This window comes from Melitaea cinxia, chromosome 2 (assembly GCF_905220565.1).
Source record: "Melitaea cinxia chromosome 2, ilMelCinx1.1, whole genome shotgun sequence".
Classification (NCBI taxonomy): Eukaryota; Metazoa; Arthropoda; class Insecta; order Lepidoptera; family Nymphalidae; genus Melitaea; species Melitaea cinxia.
In genome coordinates this window covers 8,470,004-8,491,549 of record NC_059395.1, presented here as the reverse complement: position 1 = coordinate 8,491,549, position 21,546 = coordinate 8,470,004, and the positions used below count along the sequence as shown (strand labels likewise).

General features: G+C 32.7%; 2 protein-coding genes and 1 pseudogene across 3 annotated transcripts; 2 read left to right on the top strand and 1 right to left on the bottom strand.

Moving 5' to 3' along the window:
* Nucleotides 1-10,265: 10,265 nt before the first annotated feature.
* On the top strand, nucleotides 10,266-14,154 carry LOC123660258. Of its 2 annotated transcripts, none has more exons than XM_045595355.1 (3): nucleotides 10,266-10,686; nucleotides 12,792-12,981; nucleotides 13,736-14,154. In XM_045595355.1, exons 1-3 carry the CDS (start codon nucleotides 10,438-10,440, stop codon nucleotides 14,032-14,034), a joined length of 738 nt encoding a protein of 245 aa, XP_045451311.1. In that variant the 5' UTR covers nucleotides 10,266-10,437; the 3' UTR covers nucleotides 14,035-14,154. The 2 variants fall into 2 exon arrangements, with proteins under 2 accessions (XP_045451311.1, XP_045451318.1); XM_045595362.1 differs by lacking the exon at nucleotides 10,266-10,686 and adding an exon at nucleotides 12,374-12,610.
* On the bottom strand, nucleotides 11,982-12,098 carry LOC123667381 (annotated as a pseudogene).
* A 3,101-nt stretch (nucleotides 14,155-17,255) lies between the features above and the next one.
* On the top strand, nucleotides 17,256-18,295 carry LOC123660248. The gene is made up of 3 exons (XM_045595345.1): nucleotides 17,256-17,524; nucleotides 17,621-17,891; nucleotides 17,961-18,295. Exons 1-3 carry the CDS (start codon nucleotides 17,282-17,284, stop codon nucleotides 18,266-18,268), a joined length of 822 nt encoding a protein of 273 aa, XP_045451301.1. The 5' UTR covers nucleotides 17,256-17,281; the 3' UTR covers nucleotides 18,269-18,295.
* The last annotated feature ends 3,251 nt before the right edge of the window (nucleotides 18,296-21,546 follow it).

The window sequence follows — 21,546 nt, the reverse complement described above, 5'->3', positions numbered from 1 at the left end:
ATAGTTTAATGACGCGTTGGCGCAACGGTCACAGCACTGGTTTGTGGCTGTTGCGCTGGCGTTTGCGGGTTCGATCCCGCACATGACAAACGTTTATATAACGTTTTTTTTTATAGGTATATTGGCCATACAAATGTTTGCCGTGGTCTGGGCGTTTGGGCTTGTGTATTGTCATATTGTGTGGACCCCCGACGCAAGAGATAATCCTAGTGGGTGGCCATTGAGTGTGAGGCGTTAATTAAAAAAAAGGATTATTGTTACGATAAATATGTTAAAATAATTTTAAAGATAATAACCTACTTGCACATAATTCGTAGGTGAATAAGTTAATCGTTAAAATTGATACCTACCTACATATACTTATTTATTATTTTATGACTATCAATAAGGTTACTTTTAGTAGTTTTACTTTATCTAAATCCCCAGACAAGTTTTGTTGGTGCTCGTAGAATCCTTTTATTACACCACGATGTTTGTAATATCTATATATAAAAATATATATATCTAAAAAAAACAATCAATTTGGTTGTTTTTTTTTTTCAAATATATTATACGTCATTTGACCTTTTTTGTGGAATCGTAAAATTGTGTATTAAATTAATTTAAAATTTTAGAATAAATAATATTTTTTCAATATGTTTTTCAAGTTTAACTATGGTACACTTGCACTTATATGGTTTGTTCCTAACTTACGCATTATTGAATAGGACAAATAAGTACATGTACTCTATAGGTGTATTTATAAGCTCCAAAACGGTATGTCACCGACATCGATGTCGTCACGGGCAGCCTAACAAGGAAAGTATGTCACTGTAACTCACTGCTCCTAGCTCAAATTTAATGCGTTGAAAAGTAATTTTAACACTCATAACCTTAAGAATAATAATAATTTAAGTGTAGGTTACTTACTTTTCTGCGTGTGCGTCGTTAAAATTAAGTTTAGTCACTGCACTATAACAACATTGGAAGTCACTGTCGCCTCGCGACTATCGATATTTTTTTCGCACTTTTTTCATTGTCCGCGCAGAAATTTATCTATTTTCCTTTGCATAGATTACCTTAAAGCTTTTCTATAGACAGAAATAGTTTGAGTAGTGAAAACGAGTGCCGGTTGCGGGCGACGCGAGCGCGCGAACCCCGACTATTTTTAGCAGCTTTCGTGCATTGGCGCTGAAATTAGATTGTAAATAAAAATGTAAAGATTTAAAAAATCTTTGTCCAATAATTTTATAGATCATCTCGTTACACTCTTAACAAGACGTAGTTACTAATTACATAAAAAAGTTTTTCCAAAGTTCTGTTATTCGTAATAATATTTAACTAAAATTTAAGAGCATAAAAGCTCTTTGCTTTTATGAAAATGCTTCAATTTAATTTCATTTTGAATAAGAAGCTGATATCTTTTTTAACGCGTTTTACACTGAAAACTATAGGCACGTATAAAACCAGACAAAAGAAACTACTTAAGTACAAATTTCGTAAATAAAGGAAAAAGTTTAATCGTTCTGTACCACTGATACAACGCTGCATATAGTTTATAGGTTATATTTTCGGCGTACATAGAGAAATCAGAAACCGCGTCGTGCAATTTACTTGACGGTACGGATCGTACTGACGCCGACTTTCACTAGGGGGCGACTACCCTGGCCGGTTGTAGCACCCTCCACCCGAGCGAGTGACGTCATCAGCGTCGCGTCACGACCTACGACGCCGTACGTCTGAAGCTCAATACCCCATCCACGCGATCTCATGTTATACCGTGAAACTCCGAACATGTTACGTAAAATAAAATATGTAAATCCACGTCAGCAACGAAGTCGTTTTAAAGGTTCGAACAACTCGTTGTTCTAAGTCTCTTACTTTTTAATCAAATTTATTTTTGATTATTTTTCAATATTAAAAATAATCAAAAATATTTTGATTATTTTTAATTTTTACAATATTAGCAAAATTTTAATTGCATCAGTTTATTAAAATCGCATCAGTTAATTATAATTTTGACAAAAGTTAGTAAGTACTTCAGAAACAGCGAGCACAATAATACGTAGAGCGCATGCGCCTACCCTCACAAGTGCGCTTGTGTATTTGCATTGTCTATGAAATACAGCTACGTATTGTGGTATTAGAGATATTCCTCTTCATTTCTGATATCCTGGTAACAGTACCGCCCGGGGGAAATTGTTGCCGCCCTATGGTACGCTGTTGGGCGGGCTAGGGCGGAGCGGATAATCACTGAAATTATTTTCTTCAGTTGCTTCATAGATGGCAGTAATTTGAGTGATGACGAGGAAATTAAGAAAATTTTTGTCAATTATTTTTAGTACTTATGTTTGTGTGTATTGCCATTTTTATTGTTTTATGTTTTAACCGGGTTAAAAATATGAGATAATCGATGTGTTTATTTATGTTTTGTACTGATATTTTACTTAATCATATTGGGTACTTCTGTGGTGCATGTTACGTGGCCGTAAAATTTAATTGAGATTTAACAAGTAGTTTTCAAGTTATATGTAATAATACGTATTTACTGGACTATTTTTTGTCGATTCACTATAAAAAAATAATTAGGGGAATTAGGGGGGGTTATCGAACATTAGGGGTGTCCCACGTATAGCAGTGGATTTTTAAAGGCTGATAGATGGATGGATAACGTAAATCCTAACTTTCATTTCCAAACAACAACAAATTAAATAGTATGTGGTCCATACAAAGTTTCTTTTTCAGAAAATCGGTTAAGTGCCTGTGGCAGATATTTGCATTTGTAGAAAAATTAGTTTCTGGTCTTGATGGCTGTCTTTGTCAGCCTATTTACGGTTACACATAAAGTTGTCTGGTCTCTATTAGGTAGTTATCATAGAGTATTTATATAGTCGTGATAGGGAAATTATCCGCAAAATAGCAGCAGAGCAGCGTGGTGGATTAAGTTCCTGTATGCACAAAGAGGCTGTTGCCTAGCAGTGGAACCAGTTTTATCGACAACATTTAAATATAATCTTATTATCTATAAAACTGTTTTCTTTTAGACAAGAATCGACAAGTACTATCTTCTGTATCTTATCTAATGTATTTAGTGTCTAATATCATTTACTTTTTTGTTTATAAAGATCGATTATCATTATTAGGGTTAATAATTATTTTTATAAGTAATATGGGTTTGAAAACTTCAAGTTGATTAATTTCAAGATCACTGTTTTCTCAATTTTCTGATAAAGACACGAATATTATTAGAAACATAGAGACCAACTATCACTTTATACTTACTAATGATTGGCACTATATATTATACTAGCTTTTACTAGCGGCTTCGTTTGCATTGATTTTTTTTTAAATAAAAAGTATCCTATGTTACTTGTGACACCTCCATGAATATGTGTACAAAGATTCATGATGATCGGTTAAGTAGTCCGTGACTTCGTCCGCGTGGATATTAACAAAGAAGTTATTGTTTAGGTCGCAGTGTTATAAAATAAATAAATTTCTAAGATAAAAGTAGCCTAAGTTACTCCTTATTACATCAGCTATCTGCCAGTGAAAGTCCCGTCAAAATTGGTCCTGCCGTTTCAGAGATTAGCCGGAACAAACATACAGACAGACAGACAAAAGTTGTAAAAAATGTTATTTTGGTATATGTATCATGTATGCATACATCTATATGCATCTAGTAAAAAGCCGTTATTTTAATATTAGAAACAGACACTCCAATTTCATTTATTTTTATAGATAATTAGGGATAGGGATTGGGGATAATATTACACTTATTTAAGTTAGTAAAATTTTTATTTATTTATTTATACAATTGAATGTGACAACAATAATGATCTTTTTTAGTCTACTTTGTAAAAAATGTGACGTGATACTTCACGAAAAGTTTATATTTCCAATATACTTATAACAAAGGTAATAGGTAGGTAATAGGTAAGGGTAAAGGAATACCTACGCGTTTGATATATAATAATTAAATAGCACTTTTCCATCGTCAAGTGGATTGTTATGTTTTCATTATAAATATACCGTTTTAATTGTGTTAACAAGCCACGCGTGGTTTTATTATATAAAATTCAACGATCTTGTTATACATACATATATAGCATGTTTTTAATATCTAGGTAAGAATAATTCCCGCAAATGAGCTTAAGGCTATTTCTGTATTTTTTTAAGGCTTCTTCGTTCCTCGTTAAATCTAATAAAGCATTCATTCACTATTTAGTCCTCCCGTCACGGTATGAAGCCCTAGTATAAACGGCACGTGTTGGCATAATCGTTATTTTTGGTCTAATATTACTTATAGAAATAGTCAGATTAATAATAGGTCAAATAGGCTGTAATATTAGTCTCATATAATGTGTATACTAACTGATGCACGCGACCACGTTTGTTTGTTTATTATATTTATGTGTGTATAAAACGAGGTCATCATGATTACTTTGTGATTGTTTATATTAAAACTACTACTGGACGACGTATAAAGATGTATCCAACACCAGATTTTAAGTTTGACTTTCAGAATTACAACGCTTTTTGCGTTCATATCATATCCAATTACGTGTAGCAGATTTTATGTGAAGCTGATACTTAAAAGAATAAAGCATAAATTGGTTGAATATTTTATATTTATTACATAAAAGATGGTTTTTTTTATCTTGAAAATATGAAACTAAGATTCTCGTCATACAACTTTTGCAATTTGAAAAAGAAATGAAGGAAAGGATACAATTTGCATACAATCACTCCTTAGCGTCAATGCAACAGTTAGAAAATAAATCATGCATCTTGCAAAAGCTATCAGTCAGTCAGTCAGCTCAGCCTATTGCAGTCCACTGCTGGACACAGGCCTCCCCAAGTTGACGCTAGACATCCCGGTTTTCCGCAATCCTCATCCAGTCTACACCGGCAATCTTACGTAGATCGTCGTTCCAGCGGACCGGAGATCATCTGACACTGCGTTTGCCAAGACGCGGTCTCAGATGACCAGAACACGTCTGTCCAACGGCCACCGGTTCTGCGACACAAGAAAGCTATGTCGTTTTTTAAAATTTGAACTTTAAAAGATGTTAATAAACTTATTTAATATTTGAAAAATAATTTAAAGGATTAAAGGCCGTTTTATCATTATTTTAATTTAAAAATAAACAATTGAGTTATTTATAGCTTCCTTAGCACTATAAATAAATCGTTAGACTTCAGTCCATATTTTATGAATGTTGACTTTGTTAATTTTAATTAACAAAATCAAGCAAAATTAAGGGAACAATTTATCTACTTCATTTTATTATTTCATAGCAGATATTTTTAGTTTTATTTGTATCAGTAAATCTCAAAAATCTGAATTAATTCAGTTTTATGGAATCGTTACATTATATTATATATTTCAATGATTTAAACAAGTAATAACGGTCGTAATTTATTTTTGTAATTTCGTAGCATTGTAGAACCTTTCTCGTAACGCCTATGGAGCACTTGTTGAAAGTAACTGCTATATTCTTATACTTATGTTACCCTGGTACAATCGACCTCTGAAGCGGCTGCGTCACCCTTGTCTACTACACAAATCTTTTCAGTAAAGGTCACTTCAAATGTCAAAGGTTTGTTCTGTTTGTAGAGACTTTATGGAGATGAAAATACTTTGAAAATCTATTATAATAAAGTGAAAATCATACATCATTAGTTCCAGTATAAAATATAGTAAGTATAATTAAGCTAAATTAATTAAATTTATCAAAGCCAGCAGTTGGATGGTGGTATGGAACTGTAACCTTACGCTTACGCTTTAGCCTGTAATATCCCACTACTATATAGGCCTCTTTCCCCATGTAGGAGAAGGATCATAACTTAATCCACCACGCTGCTTCAATGCGGGTTGGCGGATATATACTATGAGTAACGATCGCTATCAGGCGTACATGATAACAACCGGGACCGACGGCTTAACGTGCACTTCCAGGCACGGTGGGGGGACCCACAAGGACTGCACAAACACCCAGACCACGGCAAACATCTGTATGGCCAACACAAATGTTTGTCATGTGCGGGATTGAACTCGCAACCGCCAGCGCAACAGGTACAATCCATGGCTGTGAACGTTGCGCCAACGCGGCGACTACTGCATATCCGTTAATAAATATTCTAAGTTAAAAATATATGATTGTTAGAAACAAAAAGTAATATTAAAAATTTATAAATAGGACAAGATATTATTTTCTTATAACATTATTTCTTAAGTCATTCCTTGCTTACTAATAAGAAAATTCATTGAAGATTAAATTTACGCGTTGTGCTACGAAACTCAAACCTTCGTAGCGCGTAGCTACGGACAAGTGAAAATTCAAATGTGAAATTTCCATGGTGACGTAACACCTTAGCTACGAAAATACTAGGAAAGTATAAAATGTGCGAGAGTATACCGACGCTAAAAGCTCGATAACAAACGCGGCGCCCCGCGTAAGTTAGTGTGCGTCAATAGGGTAACAGAACTGCGAATAGGTGTAAATAGTTGCTCCCAACTATCAGTAATATTGTGAGGGTGAGGGTGAGGGTGGAGTAGTACACATTTATCAAACAAATAATCCGTGTACATATTATAACTATACAATCTTTGAGATGTAGTAGTTTTGCAGTTTAGGCTTGTTAGAATTGAGTTTATATATAAAATTTAATTAGTAAATATATTTAGGATAGGAAGATATTTTAATTTTCTTATCTTTTTGAAATGATTTAAATCTAATTTTTGCATGAAGAAGCCGCCGGGCCCGGTTGTTACCATGTACACCTGATAGCGATCGTTACTCATAGTAATTGGAGCAGCGTAGTATATTAGGCTCTGATCCTTCTCCTACATGGGGAAAGAGGCCTATGCCCAGTAGTGGGATATTACAGGCTGAAGCGATGCAGTATTTCTTTTTTAATTTATATTGTACCTCCTAATTTTTAATATTTTCAATATGAATATAATAATATCGAAATAACCATCAACCGTACTAAACACGTACTAGTCTCGTAGTGTTCGACGCGTAGCGATCCTTGTTCGTCAAGATTTCGTAGAGTTCATGAATTTCATATCTTTGTTATATATACTCGTAGATATTAAAATTATTTCCACCATAGTTTAAACTTTTGCATTTCTTGAATGTAGACTTGGCTGTATTGAAATTTTATTAATTTTTAGTTTTTATGTTCTAAATATTAAAATAACCGAGACCTTTTTTTAATATTCATGAAGTATATAATTTTTAATTTAAAACTAGCTGCGTAAAAAATTTAAATTGGTTTTAAATTTATTTTTTATGTTAAATTACTCAGATTAACGCCTTTCTGTTTCTTCTAGTTTTGTTTTACTATAGTCACTCCTGTTTGTCGTTTCTGTACGGCGTAAAAAACGTTCAATAAAAATAATGAAAACAATTTAGCTTAGGTGTATTTTTTGACCATCTTATATAGAGTCAGTAAATGTTTTTTTTTTATAAAATATAGCTTTAAAGCGCTTCTTTTAAAACTGCGTAACCTTTAGTTGCAAATAGGATTATTTAGTAATGATACAGCAATCTATTTGTTTAAATTCAAAAACAGTGTTTTCTCTGTATATGTATTATAATTAAAAAGTTTTAGTATACATTTACGATTTAGTTTGTATTGACATGTGTTGTTGTGGCTACTATTTTGCTTTGAAGCATAAAAAACAAAACAAAATAAGCCTTCCTCCTTATAATACTATAGATAAGGCTCGATTTTTAAAGTATATATGTATGTGTGAAGTCACACTAGTGTAGGCTGTGAGAACTATTTATGTGTGAAATACATTTTTATATCAAACAGACCTTAGTCACTACATATAATGCCTAAGTACTAAGGAATCAGCTTTGAAAAGAGTTGGAGAGCTGGTTTTATATTTAGACTAGATGACTGATGGTGTTTCACCCGCATTTTCATCCACTAATTCGTTTTTATGAGACGAGGTATGATGCTGATAGTTTACATACCTTTCCCGGTAATACCTGGCTTTCTTATACAAAATTGTATTATTGTATATACGAGTATTATACTTTACAACCGTTGTCCTGTCTTGCGAACTGTCAAAAGCTTTCAATAGTTAAGTTTATGAAGTTCCTGAATTTTTTTGCGCCGTTTTTTTTTAATTTTTCATTCCGTAAAACTGTACTCTAATCAGTTCATCATCATCAGTTCAGCCTAATACAATCCACTGCTGGACATAGGCCTCCACAAGTTCGCACAAAAATGGAGTGAACTCATGTCTTTTGCCCATAGTCACTAAGCTGGGCAGGCGGGTTGGTGACCGCAGGGCTGGCTTTGTCGCACCGAAGACGCTGCTGCCCGTCTTCGGCCTGTGTATTTCAAAGCCAGCAGTTGGATGGTTATCCCGCCATCAGTCGGTCTTTTTAGTTAAAAGGTGGTAGTGGAACTGTGTTATCCCTTAGTCGCCTCTTGCGACATCCACGGGAAGAAAGGGGGTGGCTATATTCTTAATGCCGTAATCACACACCGTACTCTAAAGTAATAGAAAATTATAGAAAATTATCGTATTATCGTTCCATACTTATATTTGAAAACCACGTTACGTAGTCAACTTATTTTTTTTTTGTATAAGAACTGAAAATATTTATAACAACACGCGCTATACGTCTCTTAGTTGTTTCACCTATGTCGATAATCAAATTTTTGTCTGAGCACAAAACGCAAATCTTTGTGGTTTTTTTGATACGCTGTAAAGTGTAAACATTGATAAAAATATTTTATGACGATTAAAAAAAAAGATAACTGCGATTTCACTACTGAAGTAATCGATACAGTCACAATTGTCAACGATATGATTTTAAACGATATGTATTTATTTAACCGAAACCACGTTTTTACTCGACTACAAAAAAAATTAACAGTACTTAAAAATATTTCTCGTTCGACACTTCACTAAAAAAAAAATAAGTAATAATCTAAATAAGTTTTTTCCCTGCATTTTATTCATATGAGATAAAGAAAATTATTGGAAGGAAATTATTATTGAATCTTATAAATGCAATATTCGACCAGAACGAAACTTCGATTTTTTACTATCTCCAAGCTACAGCTTGGAGATAGTAAAAAATCGAAGGCTGTAGCCTGTAAGATCTCACTGCCGGGCATAGGCTTCTTTCACTATATAGGAGAAGGATCAGAGTTTAATCCACCAAGCTGCTCCAATGAGGGTTGGTGGATATATTTCCTACTATGAGTAACGATGGCTATCAGGTGTACATGATAACAACCGGGACCAACGGCTTAACGTGGGAGACTCACAAGGACTGCACAAACATCTAGTCCACGACAAACATATGTATGGTCAATACAAATGTTTGTCATGTGCGGGGATCGAGCCCGCAACCGCCAGCCAAACAGTCACAAACCCGTGCTGTGACCGTTGCGCTAACGCGTTGTTTTATTATCTCTAGTAATGTTGAATTAAAGTAACAATATTACTGCTGTAACTTAAAAGATATTTTTTGTAGGAAATAGTTTCAGCTTTAAATCTCCCGTATAATAGTGCAATCAACATCGGGTGAATGACGTCATACGTAGCTCCGACGGAGTTTACGTCATAGCTAACATTTAAAGAGGCTAAATACGTAAGAAGTTTATTGAATAAATCCCTATTGCTTACACTGTAAATTTATGTAATTTAAAATAATAACACTAATTCACAATATAACAATTTATAATTTATTTCAAAAACTGTACCTACTTATTATCAGATGCGTGCTTTGGACATATGTATTGTACGTGTTGCGTTGTTTGCTTACGCACACATAGAATTAAAATCGATAAAGTTATAAAGCGTCTAATCGCCTGCGATCAATGAACACCCTCAGTGACGTCATTCGAGACTATTGATTTAGTCCACCACGTATTCTATCGTTTCTGTAATCCTAGTACCTAAGTATGCCGAGAAAAGCTTTTAGGTTAAGGAAAACTTGGATTTTTTATGAAAACTTAAAAAAAAACTTTATTTTCCATACTGAAAAATATATTATATACTTTTTTGCACACAAAAATACACATAGAAACATAAAACAAATTGTAAGGTTTATGGCATATATGTAGAGAAAAAATAAAAGTTTTAGACACTTTATGTTTTACATACTACTTATATAGTTAAGCAAATTTTTTTGTGGTGATTTACTTAGTTCATTATTATGGGTTATGTCAAACAGTTAATAATATTTATGAAGGAAGTATAGCAGTAATGAGCAAATTACCAGTGCATCAATTGAGCCAGTATAGTGCTTCATTTCGAAGTCCGCCTACGTTCCCGAAGCACTTCTCTACTAAATCCGGCCTTTAATCTGAGCGACACCTCTTGTAGTGTATAGTCGCCTGGTATTGCCGGTACTGTTTATCCGAAATCTTATCCGATTTTGTCCGGATTAACAAAAAATTTTGACGTTTGTCTTCATGGATTTATTATTCAATATTTTTTACTGGGCATTGTTTATAACATACATAGAATGTTATGGTCAAAATTATTATTTTCAAAATGATAAATACTGTGATGACTTATCTCCATATGTTGGTGACGTAAATTTAGACCAAATTTCTGGTATTTGGTATGGAGTAGAGAAAATTCCTCACACAAGAGGAGAGTATAGAATAGAACATACAAATGAGTGTTTTTACATTGACATCAGGGAAGTTAATATACAGGTTTGTAAATTATATATTATTTGTTATTTACTTTGGGTAATATTTACAAAACATTATTTTACAACTTTTATAAATTGCGTCATATAATGTTTCAATTTAAAATTACTACGGTATGTAGGTACTTTCGTAGTAATTTTAATTTGTAAAATTACGAATCAAAAATTATTTGAATCCCTACTTAAATAAAGAAAATTTTTGATGTTGATTTGAGATATGATTTTTTGTGTTGTAATTGTATCGTATAATTATTTCTTTTCAAGCCATAGTTTTTTATATTCAAGCGAAATATAATTAAAGTGTTTTAAATTATTGAAAGCTTGTAAATAAAGTATCAAATTACATTTATTATATTGTAAGATTAATTGATATAATAAATAATTATTTTTTTTGGCGTGAACTTGGGGAGGCCTATGTCCAGCAGTGGACTGTGATAGGCTGAAGTGAAGATTGAGTTTTATAAAGTTATGTCTTACTCGTACAAAGTTATATTGCTCGAATTATTTCATATTTTATTTTGTACTGGCTTCCTGCCCCCAGCTTCGCCTCCATTGATTACATGATTGATTGTTCCGTTTTCTTCCGTTAAAATATATATATATATATATATATATATATATATATATATATATATATATATATATACATCTTGTATCACTATGTTATATTTTTACTAATATTAGTAAAGGATAAAATTCTCCTAAAAATGTAATATTAAAAATTGTGTGCGTACAAAGTACACATTTCAGAAGTGAAACTTCTTTGGCAAACTAATAAAAAAACGAATTAAAAACAAAGTAATTAAAAAAAAAAAACAAATTGAATAATTGAAAAAAAAATTGTACGAATTATTTACTACCATCTATCGTTAACTAGCCTACATTTCGTATCTCGAATTTCTCTAATACGCTTTACTCTAATATCTATTCTAATAAAAATTGAGTTACATAATGTAGTCTATAATTTTTTATGTTCAGCTAAATTACAAAAAACTTGCAATAAGAATAAATTATATTGTCAAAATTCTTTTAACGATATTTTATAAATATTTAATTTTGTGTCATTTACTTATTGAAATCTAATACTATCGATATAATGTAACTAACTACCTTTGTAGTTTTTATAGTACACGCTAGGTCTACTTACCAAAAACAATATAAATTGTTTTTTTATTTTAGTTAAAAGACATTCAAAATATCAAGGTCCAATCCGTAAAAAGTTCAAATTAGAGCTTCCTATTTATTTTTAAATTTACCTTATGTGAAATGTATGAAATTAGAAAACAAAAAAAAAAATGAATTAAAGCACGCGGTGTTCCCAGGCGGTCACCCATCCAAGTATTGACCGCGCCCGATGTTGCTTAACTTCGGTCATCGGACGAGAACCGGTGTATTCAACGTGGTATGGACGTTTAAAATCGTGACGCGTGACGTGTTTGATCCGTAAACATTTTACCCCTCATGCGCCTATAGAAGTTTCACTTCAAAAACAAACAGTGTTTTATACGTAACGTGCGTTGCCATCACTACGCAGGATGAGGGGTCGCAATGAGTCAATTAACGGGTTAAGAGTGGATTACGTACTCGTGTCATAATAATACACCGTTCATAGCAGAGCTACCTTCAATTAAACATTTGACTCCGTGCCTTTAAGTAATAAGAAAATAAATTAAGTAGCAATGTATTCGCTTTTAATTATGTTAGTTGTAGGACTCTATAAAATCGAAGCTACGAATGTGATCTTCTGTCCTAACTTGCATCCAACTAGTGACTTTGACGAGGAAGCTATTTTAGGAATGTGGTACATACGGGAGTACATATTTCATAAAGAGAACGTCACTAAGACTGAGTATAATCCCTATTGTCCTATCGTTCAAATACGGAAATTTGAAGACTACGTGAGTGGGGGATTATTGAACAGAGATCTAGTGAGTGAGAAATTATTAATCACTTTACAACGTATATCGTATATATTTATAAAATCGACATTACGGTATTTACTTTATATTTATAGGAAGGTTGTAATAATGTATGTTTTGACTTTTGTAACGTATGGAGGTAAGCCTGGATCATACAAAAAATTATTAAAATTACATTATGTTTTTTCAGCCTACACCTCCAACACCATATCCGCCTATGACAAACTCGCCTTATGTTAATCGTGCCTTCGGCTTACCCGAGCAGTACAGGATACGTCACTTCGTACTGGAGTGGCATGAAGGACACTACCAGGATGACTACCATATCAAGGTCAATACTTCCCACAAGGGATTTTGGCCCACCGACGTACCTTCCCAATGTAAGTTAATTTAATTATATTTTCTTTATTCCGTTTTGTTATGTTATTACAAAAAAAAAAAAAAAAAAATTATAAACTTTTAAGGTTAGGTTAGCATAACACAACTAACGTTCAATTTATATATAAATTAGTATATTTACAATTGTGAGCGTGTGATCGCACATGACCAAAAATAAATACTGTCAATATCCCGTACATTTGCAAGAATATTTTTGAAACAATCTGTATATATTTTTAGGATTTCAAGAGATCCAGTACCCAAAGGTTAATGGAAGAAATCGCTATTTAGCGATAAGATCGCCTTTGTACATCTTGTATTGTATCTTTCTTTATGTGTGTGTATTTTGGTGTACATTAAGAATAAATAAATAAATGATAGATAACTAATAATATTATAAATATGAATGTAAGTTTGTTTGTTACGTTTTCACACAAAAAACTACTTAACCGATCATCATGAAACTTTGTACACATACTCTTGGAGGTATTAGAAGTAATTAGGATACTTTTTATAAAGAAAAGTGTGTGTGTGTGTGTGTGTATTTATGTACGCATGTAAAAAGTTGGCTTCATTGGCTAACTTCACGCCGCTATCTTCTTCTTCGTTAACTAGCTATATTCTAGTAAAAATTTACTCTCATAATTTTTAAAGAAGTATAGCTTAAAAAAATGCATGGCGAGCGAAGCCGCGGCTAAAAGCTAGTACATAATATTAAAAAAAAAAATATGTTAAGCATCATGTACGTTTTTTCAGCTGTGGACAAAATGTATCGTTTCTTTGGCGGTGTTATTCAAGTTTTGAAGGTGTCAACCAATCATCTAGTCCTTAATTTTTGCATGAGGCTACCCCACTCGCAGCTCTACAGTGTGGTGTTAGCGAGGAATGAAAATCAACTGACTTCAGAAGATCTAGCTAGTATTCATAATATATTTTCTATAAAAAATCTCTCTACTTCTTCATTAAAGCGCGTCTGTGAAAACTCAGCCTCCAACATAAAATTATCAAAAATTATACTTCTTTTAATTGCATATTTTATTTGGAAAAGCAGTTAAGTTCTACTAATTCCGGATTGATAATGTATTTCGAAAAAAAAAAAATTATGACAAATTCTCGATATAGCGATTACTACTTTATATTTTTAAATGTATTTAAATAAATATTTTTATACACAATTGTATTTTATTTTAAATATAAGATACGAAAAAATAGATGTCTAATTACCTTTGTACAATGATAATATAATTAACATAATTGTTATATATGTGCTATATTTATTGAAATAATTAAAATTCTTTCAATAAATATAGTAGTACCTGGGTGACCGAGCTTAGCTCGGTATTTTTAGTAAATTGTATTTTTTGGAAATTATATTTAAATACAAATTACATATTGATAAAATAAGAATAATATGACATGAATGTGTGGACGGGAACGGAATATTTTATTGTAATAGATTCTGCTGCAATCAGATAACAATATTAACTATGTTTACTAAGAAAGACTGAGCCGCACGATTATCAATCCATAAAACAAAGTGTTTGGCATCACGATCGTATACAAAAATTACTGATATGTAGAAATGATGTCTTCTTGATTCCGTCCGTTCAGACAGTCTCGTTCCACAATACAGGAAAAGACACATTTGTGACAGAACTACTTCCATGGGGTACAAAACTTTCGTTGAAAGCAACAAGACGTAGGCAAAATATTATGGCAGACTTAAACTGATCCATTCTTGGGAGCATTATTACTTTCTGTAAATCTACAGAATATTAAATACAGTCCTCGTCAGTAGACATTGCTGCCTTGTCTTGTTTCCTTTTAAAGCAACTTACTAGACATTATAAGTACATTAAGTAATAAGTTTCCTTACGATAACTGCAATAACTCTTACTTGTTGCACTTATAACTAGTAAATGTGCCAAAAATTTATAAAACGTAGGTACTAGTTATAAGTGCAATAACTAGACTTGTTGCGGTTATTTTATGTAATATTAAAAAATATCAAGGCTATCTAAGTCATAACTCAAGATATTTCGTTACAAATCGTAAGTAGTTCGATTAGCTACTTACAAATCGTAGTATTAAATATTGCAGTTATGATAACCAACAGAATCGAAACTACTGAAGATACAAAAAAGACGTCTAAGGCAAAAATATAGAGCTCATTTTCCTGATTAACGGATGTGGCATTAAGTCAATTTGATCAAAAACTCGACTAATTGCACTCTTCGTTAAGACGACAGCTTAGCGTATTAATATATACTAGTGGTCGCCCAGAGGTCGAAATTTGTCCATAATTAAAAATTGAAAAAAAAAAAAATCAAAAAAATTATGAAAGTAAAGAACCTTTTTTAAAATATTTCAATTTGACTACAGACTGATTATCAACAAAGATAATATACATATATAATATGCGCGTGTGTGTCAAATACATGATAGTGTGTGTAATATGTTTTTTTTAATGGATTTAATATATTTTTATGCATAATTAAAAAAAATAGCATTCTGCACTCCTTCTCTATATAAACTCTACATTACATCACATTACAGCCTATACAGTCCACTGCTGGACATAGGCCTCCACAAGTTTACGCCAAAAATAACGTGAACTCATGTGTTTTGCCCATAGTCACCACGCTGGGCAGGCGGGTTGGTGACCGCAGTACTGGCTTTGTCGCACCAAAGACGCTGCTGCGCGTCTTCGGCCTGTGTATTTCAAAGCCAGCAGTTGGATGGTTATCCCGCCATCGGTCGGCTTCTTAAGTCCCAAGGTGGTTGTGGAACCTTGTTATCCCTTAGTCGCCTTTTACGACACCCACGGGAAGAGAGGGGGTGGCTAAATTCTTTAGTGCCGTAGCCAGCAGCATATAAACTCTAAGTGTACGAAATTTCATACTCATCATCCGTCCGCGCGATTTTCGTAAAAAGGGGTACAAAGTTTTTGCTTCACGTATTAATAATGATGATTCTGCTTCCCGAAGTTATATAAGTTTTTCTTTTAGTCTAGATTAAATTTTTTGAGTCTTTAAAACACTTATTAGCTGACTACGGCAAAGTCAAAAGAAGTGTTATAGTTTTAGCAGTCTATTTATGTATGTATGTTCATTTGTTCCCTCATGTCTCCCAAACTACTTGTCATATTTAAACAAATTAGGTTTCAATATAAGCGTCTTAATTCTCCGCTGGTTAAAGGCTAGATGGTGTCACATTATATTAAATGTGGCGCTCTCTAAAGGACATAAAGTAAGCACTATTTTGTTGTCGTAGTCGGGTTTTAGTTTTTAACTTTTTTATCTTGTGTAAGTTTTATTTTTTAAATATTCTTATTAATCATCAAATGTCTCAACAGCAGTCAGTGTGTTAAGGGGACATTATAAAAAGAATATTAATAATGCCACTTAGTATAATAATATGATATTAACGTTACATTATAAAAGTAAAGAATTTTGTGCCTGCTTCAACAAATATACATAACGTACACCCGTGATCGTCTGTTTTTAAGGTAACTAACTTAATCCTTGTATATAGGTAATAGCCAACTGATATAGTTATATTTATTTTTGATAAGTATATACTATACGTATTAATAAAAGATATATAAATAAACATATATTTTACACCCAGATTCAGGGCGTGAATCGAAACCACGACCCATGGAACAGAAAACAGGGTCCTGAAATCAGCGGAAAAAGGCTAGTAAAAACTACTAGTTGAAAACTTTATATTTGGTAGGGTACAGCAGTAAATATCTTGGTCAAAATCTGAAGCAACTTGACTAGGGAAGCAGAAGCCTAACCGTAACCTTATAGAAGATCACAGCCAAATAACATAAGAGAGATTTAAAAATATATAAATAACTTTATTATCAACATATTGTTTATTACATAAACTTTATTATATAATCTTAAATACTTAGAGAATTAAAATACATACATACGTCAATGCTGGTATTTATTTCGACAAATGAGCGCATTTTTAGACGTTGCCATTTTATTACTATATTTTAGATTTTTTGTTTTTTAATTTAGATTTGTTATTATTTTCCCTGACATGCTTTATATTGTTAAATGCAATTCATTGTTGAATTATCTAACTTACTCATGTAATAAGTTAATAAAATAATACATAAACGTGTTGTTTAATTTTTTTGAATCTGAAATGACTACAGACACCTAGTAAATACAGTTATTATGATTGAGAATTTAAGCCATTACCTGAACTAATTTGCTAATTAAATGCGATGCGGCCGCGACCGACGCCTTGCCCCATATTCTCAGAGCTATTCCAAGTGTCATCATGCTTACTCTGCTGCTTCTATATATTGTTTTTAATTTTGTACAACAAGCTACAGGGCTTTGCGGTGACTCTATTAAGTGGTCACACCGCGTCAACCTCGATGAGGTCTACGGTGTGTGGTATGGCGTGGGTTACGCACAACACAATCCAGATATGACCAATTTGCCTAATGAAGTAGGCTGCGTAACCCTGTACATCATAGATGCGACTTATGAATATGGAGATAATTGGGTCGACTGGTCTGTAAGTATATAATAATGACCTGAACAGGACATTGTAAATAATTAAGAATATTGTTTCGTCTGATATCTTTATTTTAAAAATTTATTCCTCTTTCAGATACTGCGTCAAAATTACTCAGATCAAAATTGGAGATCTTCAAAAAGTAATCCATGGTCAAAAGACACACTAGCAGGATCTTGGCTAGATGTTCGACTAAAGCGAAGAGTTAAACGTAATAATTTAGATATTGAGCGACGAGTTAGAGTATTGTGGGATGAAGATGGCCACTCATTGGAACAAGTCTATCTTTATTATGCTGAAGAGCCCGGCTTGTGGACAGCAGACAAGTTACGCCCTCTAGAAAAGGAGATGAGGTTTCGAGGAATTGGTTAGTTTTTATTTAAAAAAAAATTACAGAAAATTTGATTTCATTTTTTAACATGTTCTTATTTTTTAGATGTATGGTACCCAGATGATCCACCTCGCCATCCCGATGTGATACGATTATTGAAGGTTTCTCCACATACATTAGTCTTGAACCACTGCTCAGAAGTCGGTAACGGTGGAATATTTACTCTGATTCTTAGAAGATCGCCATCGAAGGTCCAAAGATGGGAGTGGTATAAATATGAAAAGGAATTCTACAACTATGATCTTCCTAATATTTATAGACATGCTGCGGTTTGTGCAGGATGTACTCAAGTGATTTCTATTGTCTACTTAATCAGTTGTGTATTTGCAAATACTATTATTGCTTTGTTTTAAAACAATAAATGACCTGTTTATAAATTATTTTGCATTTATTAATTTGACCATGGCTTCGTCCTCATTTATTATATAATTTTGACTGTCCCGTTTTTGCAAATTAAAGTAAAGACTTTGAATTATAATTGTGTTTGCTGGCAAACGAAAAAAAAACCGACTTCAATTACGACAAGTAATACAACGTAGGGAGACGAAAAAATAGTCAAGTAAATACGTATTATCAAAGATTGCTCAAAAAGTTGTAATCAGATCTCGATGAAATTTAAATGTGACCACATGATAAACATCGGCTTTTTTGATAAAATTAAAAATCATCAACATCGGTACACCCAGTAAAAAGTTATTAAGGATTTTCGAGGATTTTCCTCGATTTCTCTGGGATCCCATCATCAGGAGATATCCTAATATCTCCTTTCCAATAAAAAATAATTATCAAAATCAATTCATAAACGACGAAGTTATCTCCTAACATAGATTAAAGAAAAAAAATTTTTTGTAACGTTTGAGTAACTTCCTCCTTTTTTGAGTTCGGTTAAAAATAGCCAATGATAGCGATGCATGTAAGCAGTAATTAAAATTTGTCTAGTAGTTTTATGAGTTTATCCATTTGAAACAAAATAAAAAATTAAGTCTTTCCTCTTTATAATCTACTATATTTGAATGTTGTTAAGCGCACAACTCGAGAATGGCTCGACCAATTCGGCTACGGAAGGTATTAATACTCATATATATATATATATATTAGTATTAAAACCTTCGTCGTTTATATATATATATATATATATATTTGCGATTTTTGCTAAGTGCATAACTCGAGAATGGCTCCACCAGTTTGGCAATTTTTTTTGTATGTTCCTTAAGGTTCCTATCGGGTAGGTCTTAGAATCATTTATTTTTCTTACCCCTAGTTACAGGGAGGGGCCGATTCTTATGAAATTTTATTTGCATATCGGGTAAGTCTGAGAATCAGCCAACATCTATTTTTATACCCCTAAGTTACAAGGGTGGAGGGGGGGGGTTAATAATATATATGGCAAAACAACGTTTGCTGGGTCTGCTAGTATTAGTATAGATACATATATGATACATCGAATCTATAATTGTACGTCATAAGTGTAAATACAATATAATTTATTATTAACCTTATTTATAGTTTGACATCATCAACAATTGGTAAAAAAGCTTAAGTTTTTTTTATGAATTGTTGACATGAGTAAAGTAACGGTAGTGAAAGTACCTGAAATAAAATTATAGTCTGGAATTTATTACAAATGTTACGTTTCTAATTTCAAATGAAGGTTTTATTGGCCATAAAAATAATAGTCAACGGAGATAAAAAATTTATAACAACGTTAACGACGTATTTTAGGTAAAATGTTAAGAATTCGTGACCAAAAATTATAAGCAATGGCATCTTTATTGGTTAAAATTAAATATAATGTGGTAATTTTTTTATTGGAATAATAAATCCCACCAAAAACATTTTCATGTAAAATGTTGCCAAGACGAGATCATATGGCTCGCACTGTCAAAAAGTTATCAGATCTCATGTAGAGCCAAGCTTCTAACTCTACACGCCCTAACTCTACAAGCCCTAACCTCACAAACTCTACACCTTAGTCAAAATATGTGGCTTGGCCGTTTCGCTACCGTCACGTGGGCGTAAGGTGAAAATTTTTTTCACTGTTTTTTACTTTTCTGTCATACAATAGTTCTATTAAAGAAAAAATAAAAAGAAGAAGAATAATTGATATACATATAATACAAATAAAAATAAAAAGAGAAAATATATTTATATGAATGAGACAGGAAAGTCGTCATCTACAACATCGGCAGCCCGTAGTAACGAAACGGCCAAGCCACATATTTTGACTAAGGTATAGAGTTTGTGAGGTTAGGGTTTGTAGAGTTAGGGCGTGTAGAGTTAGAAGCTTGGCTCTACATGAGATCTGATAACTTTTTGACAGTGCGAGCCATATGATCTCGTCTTGGCAACATTTTACATGAAAATGTTTTTGGTGGGATTTCACTTCTTTTTGTAAGTTGCTTATGACAATATTATAGTTGCATTTTACCTCCGACACATTTTATACCATAAATATCATCCAATCTTCACCATATTCGGTTTAAGCACGCTGTTTTTGATTTTATGTTGAACTGATATGCAAACGGTGATCTCCGCCAAAACTTAAATACCAAAATTACAAAATGTAAATTTTCGACATAAACTAATAACCAATTTTTATTTTTTATGTATTTTATTATTATTATTAATAACAAGGAGTCCCTATATCAATTTTCAGACCTCTAGCATCAAAATTTGCGGAAGTCTCATACAAACTTCCATCCCCTAGTTTAAGGGGTTGGGGGGTGAAAGTTCCAGGTTTTAGAATTTTTTTGTTGTTTGTGTACTAATACTAGCTTACATACCGAATTTCAGCTTTCTGGGACTTCAGGAAGTACTCTAAGAATTTTGATGATCATCAGTGAGTGACGAAATCGGGGTTTTTTAGATATCAATAAAATCTAAAGTATAAGAGCTATGCAATTGAAACTTTATATGTTTAATAAGTTTACTATTGACATCATATCCCCAGAATTTTGTTTATCTAGTATAATCCAAACCCAAGTTATGAGGGTTCAAAAAAACGACGAAGCACTTCGAGAAAAGATAGGTAGTGCTTTTCGTTTTTTTTTTTTTTTTTGGTTCGTCTTGGCGGGGGCACTACCGTGCCCCCAGATACATATGTTTAAAATACACATATTCATCTGTTCCTAAGATAAGCAACTATGCTTGTGATATAGGTAACAGACGACTGAAATAGCTCACGTATTTTTTTTCTATAAATATACAATTAAATGAAAAAAAAACCGACAAACAAAGAGACTGGCTCCAGAATTATTATAATCAAGATCTGAAAATTGATAATATCTAACATTCAACCCAGTAAATAAAGATTGATAAAATATATTTTTTTTCTAAATAACTTTATTAATATCCAATTTTCTAATAGATGGAGTTGAATTGAATATTTTAAATTAATTAGAAGATATTTACATCAATTGTAATGTTCAAATAATTTATCAACAACCGCTCTGGTGTAGTGGGGCGAGTAGGCACCTAAAACACTGACGGTTTGCGGCTTCCATTCCAGCTCGGGACGGATATTGTACAAATGGATTGGATTGGATTTGTACAAATAATTCTTTCCAGTTTGGGTGTCTGCCCTTGTGGTGCCACCGTGCCACGCAGAGTAGGTACGTCAAGCTGATCGTGA

Coding starts and splice junctions, on each gene's coding strand:
- LOC123660258 (XM_045595355.1), top strand. CDS start 10,438: ATGGATTTATTATTCAATATTTTTTACTGGGCATTGTTTATAACATAC. Junction 10,687..12,791: donor TCAGGGAAGTTAATATACAG/GTTTGTAAATTA, acceptor ATGTTTTTTCAG/CCTACACCTCCAACACCATA. Junction 12,982..13,735: donor CACCGACGTACCTTCCCAAT/GTAAGTTAATTT, acceptor ACGTTTTTTCAG/CTGTGGACAAAATGTATCGT.
- LOC123660248 (XM_045595345.1), top strand. CDS start 17,282: ATGCTTACTCTGCTGCTTCTATATATTGTTTTTAATTTTGTACAACAA. Junction 17,525..17,620: donor ATAATTGGGTCGACTGGTCT/GTAAGTATATAA, acceptor TTCCTCTTTCAG/ATACTGCGTCAAAATTACTC. Junction 17,892..17,960: donor GATGAGGTTTCGAGGAATTG/GTTAGTTTTTAT, acceptor CTTATTTTTTAG/ATGTATGGTACCCAGATGAT.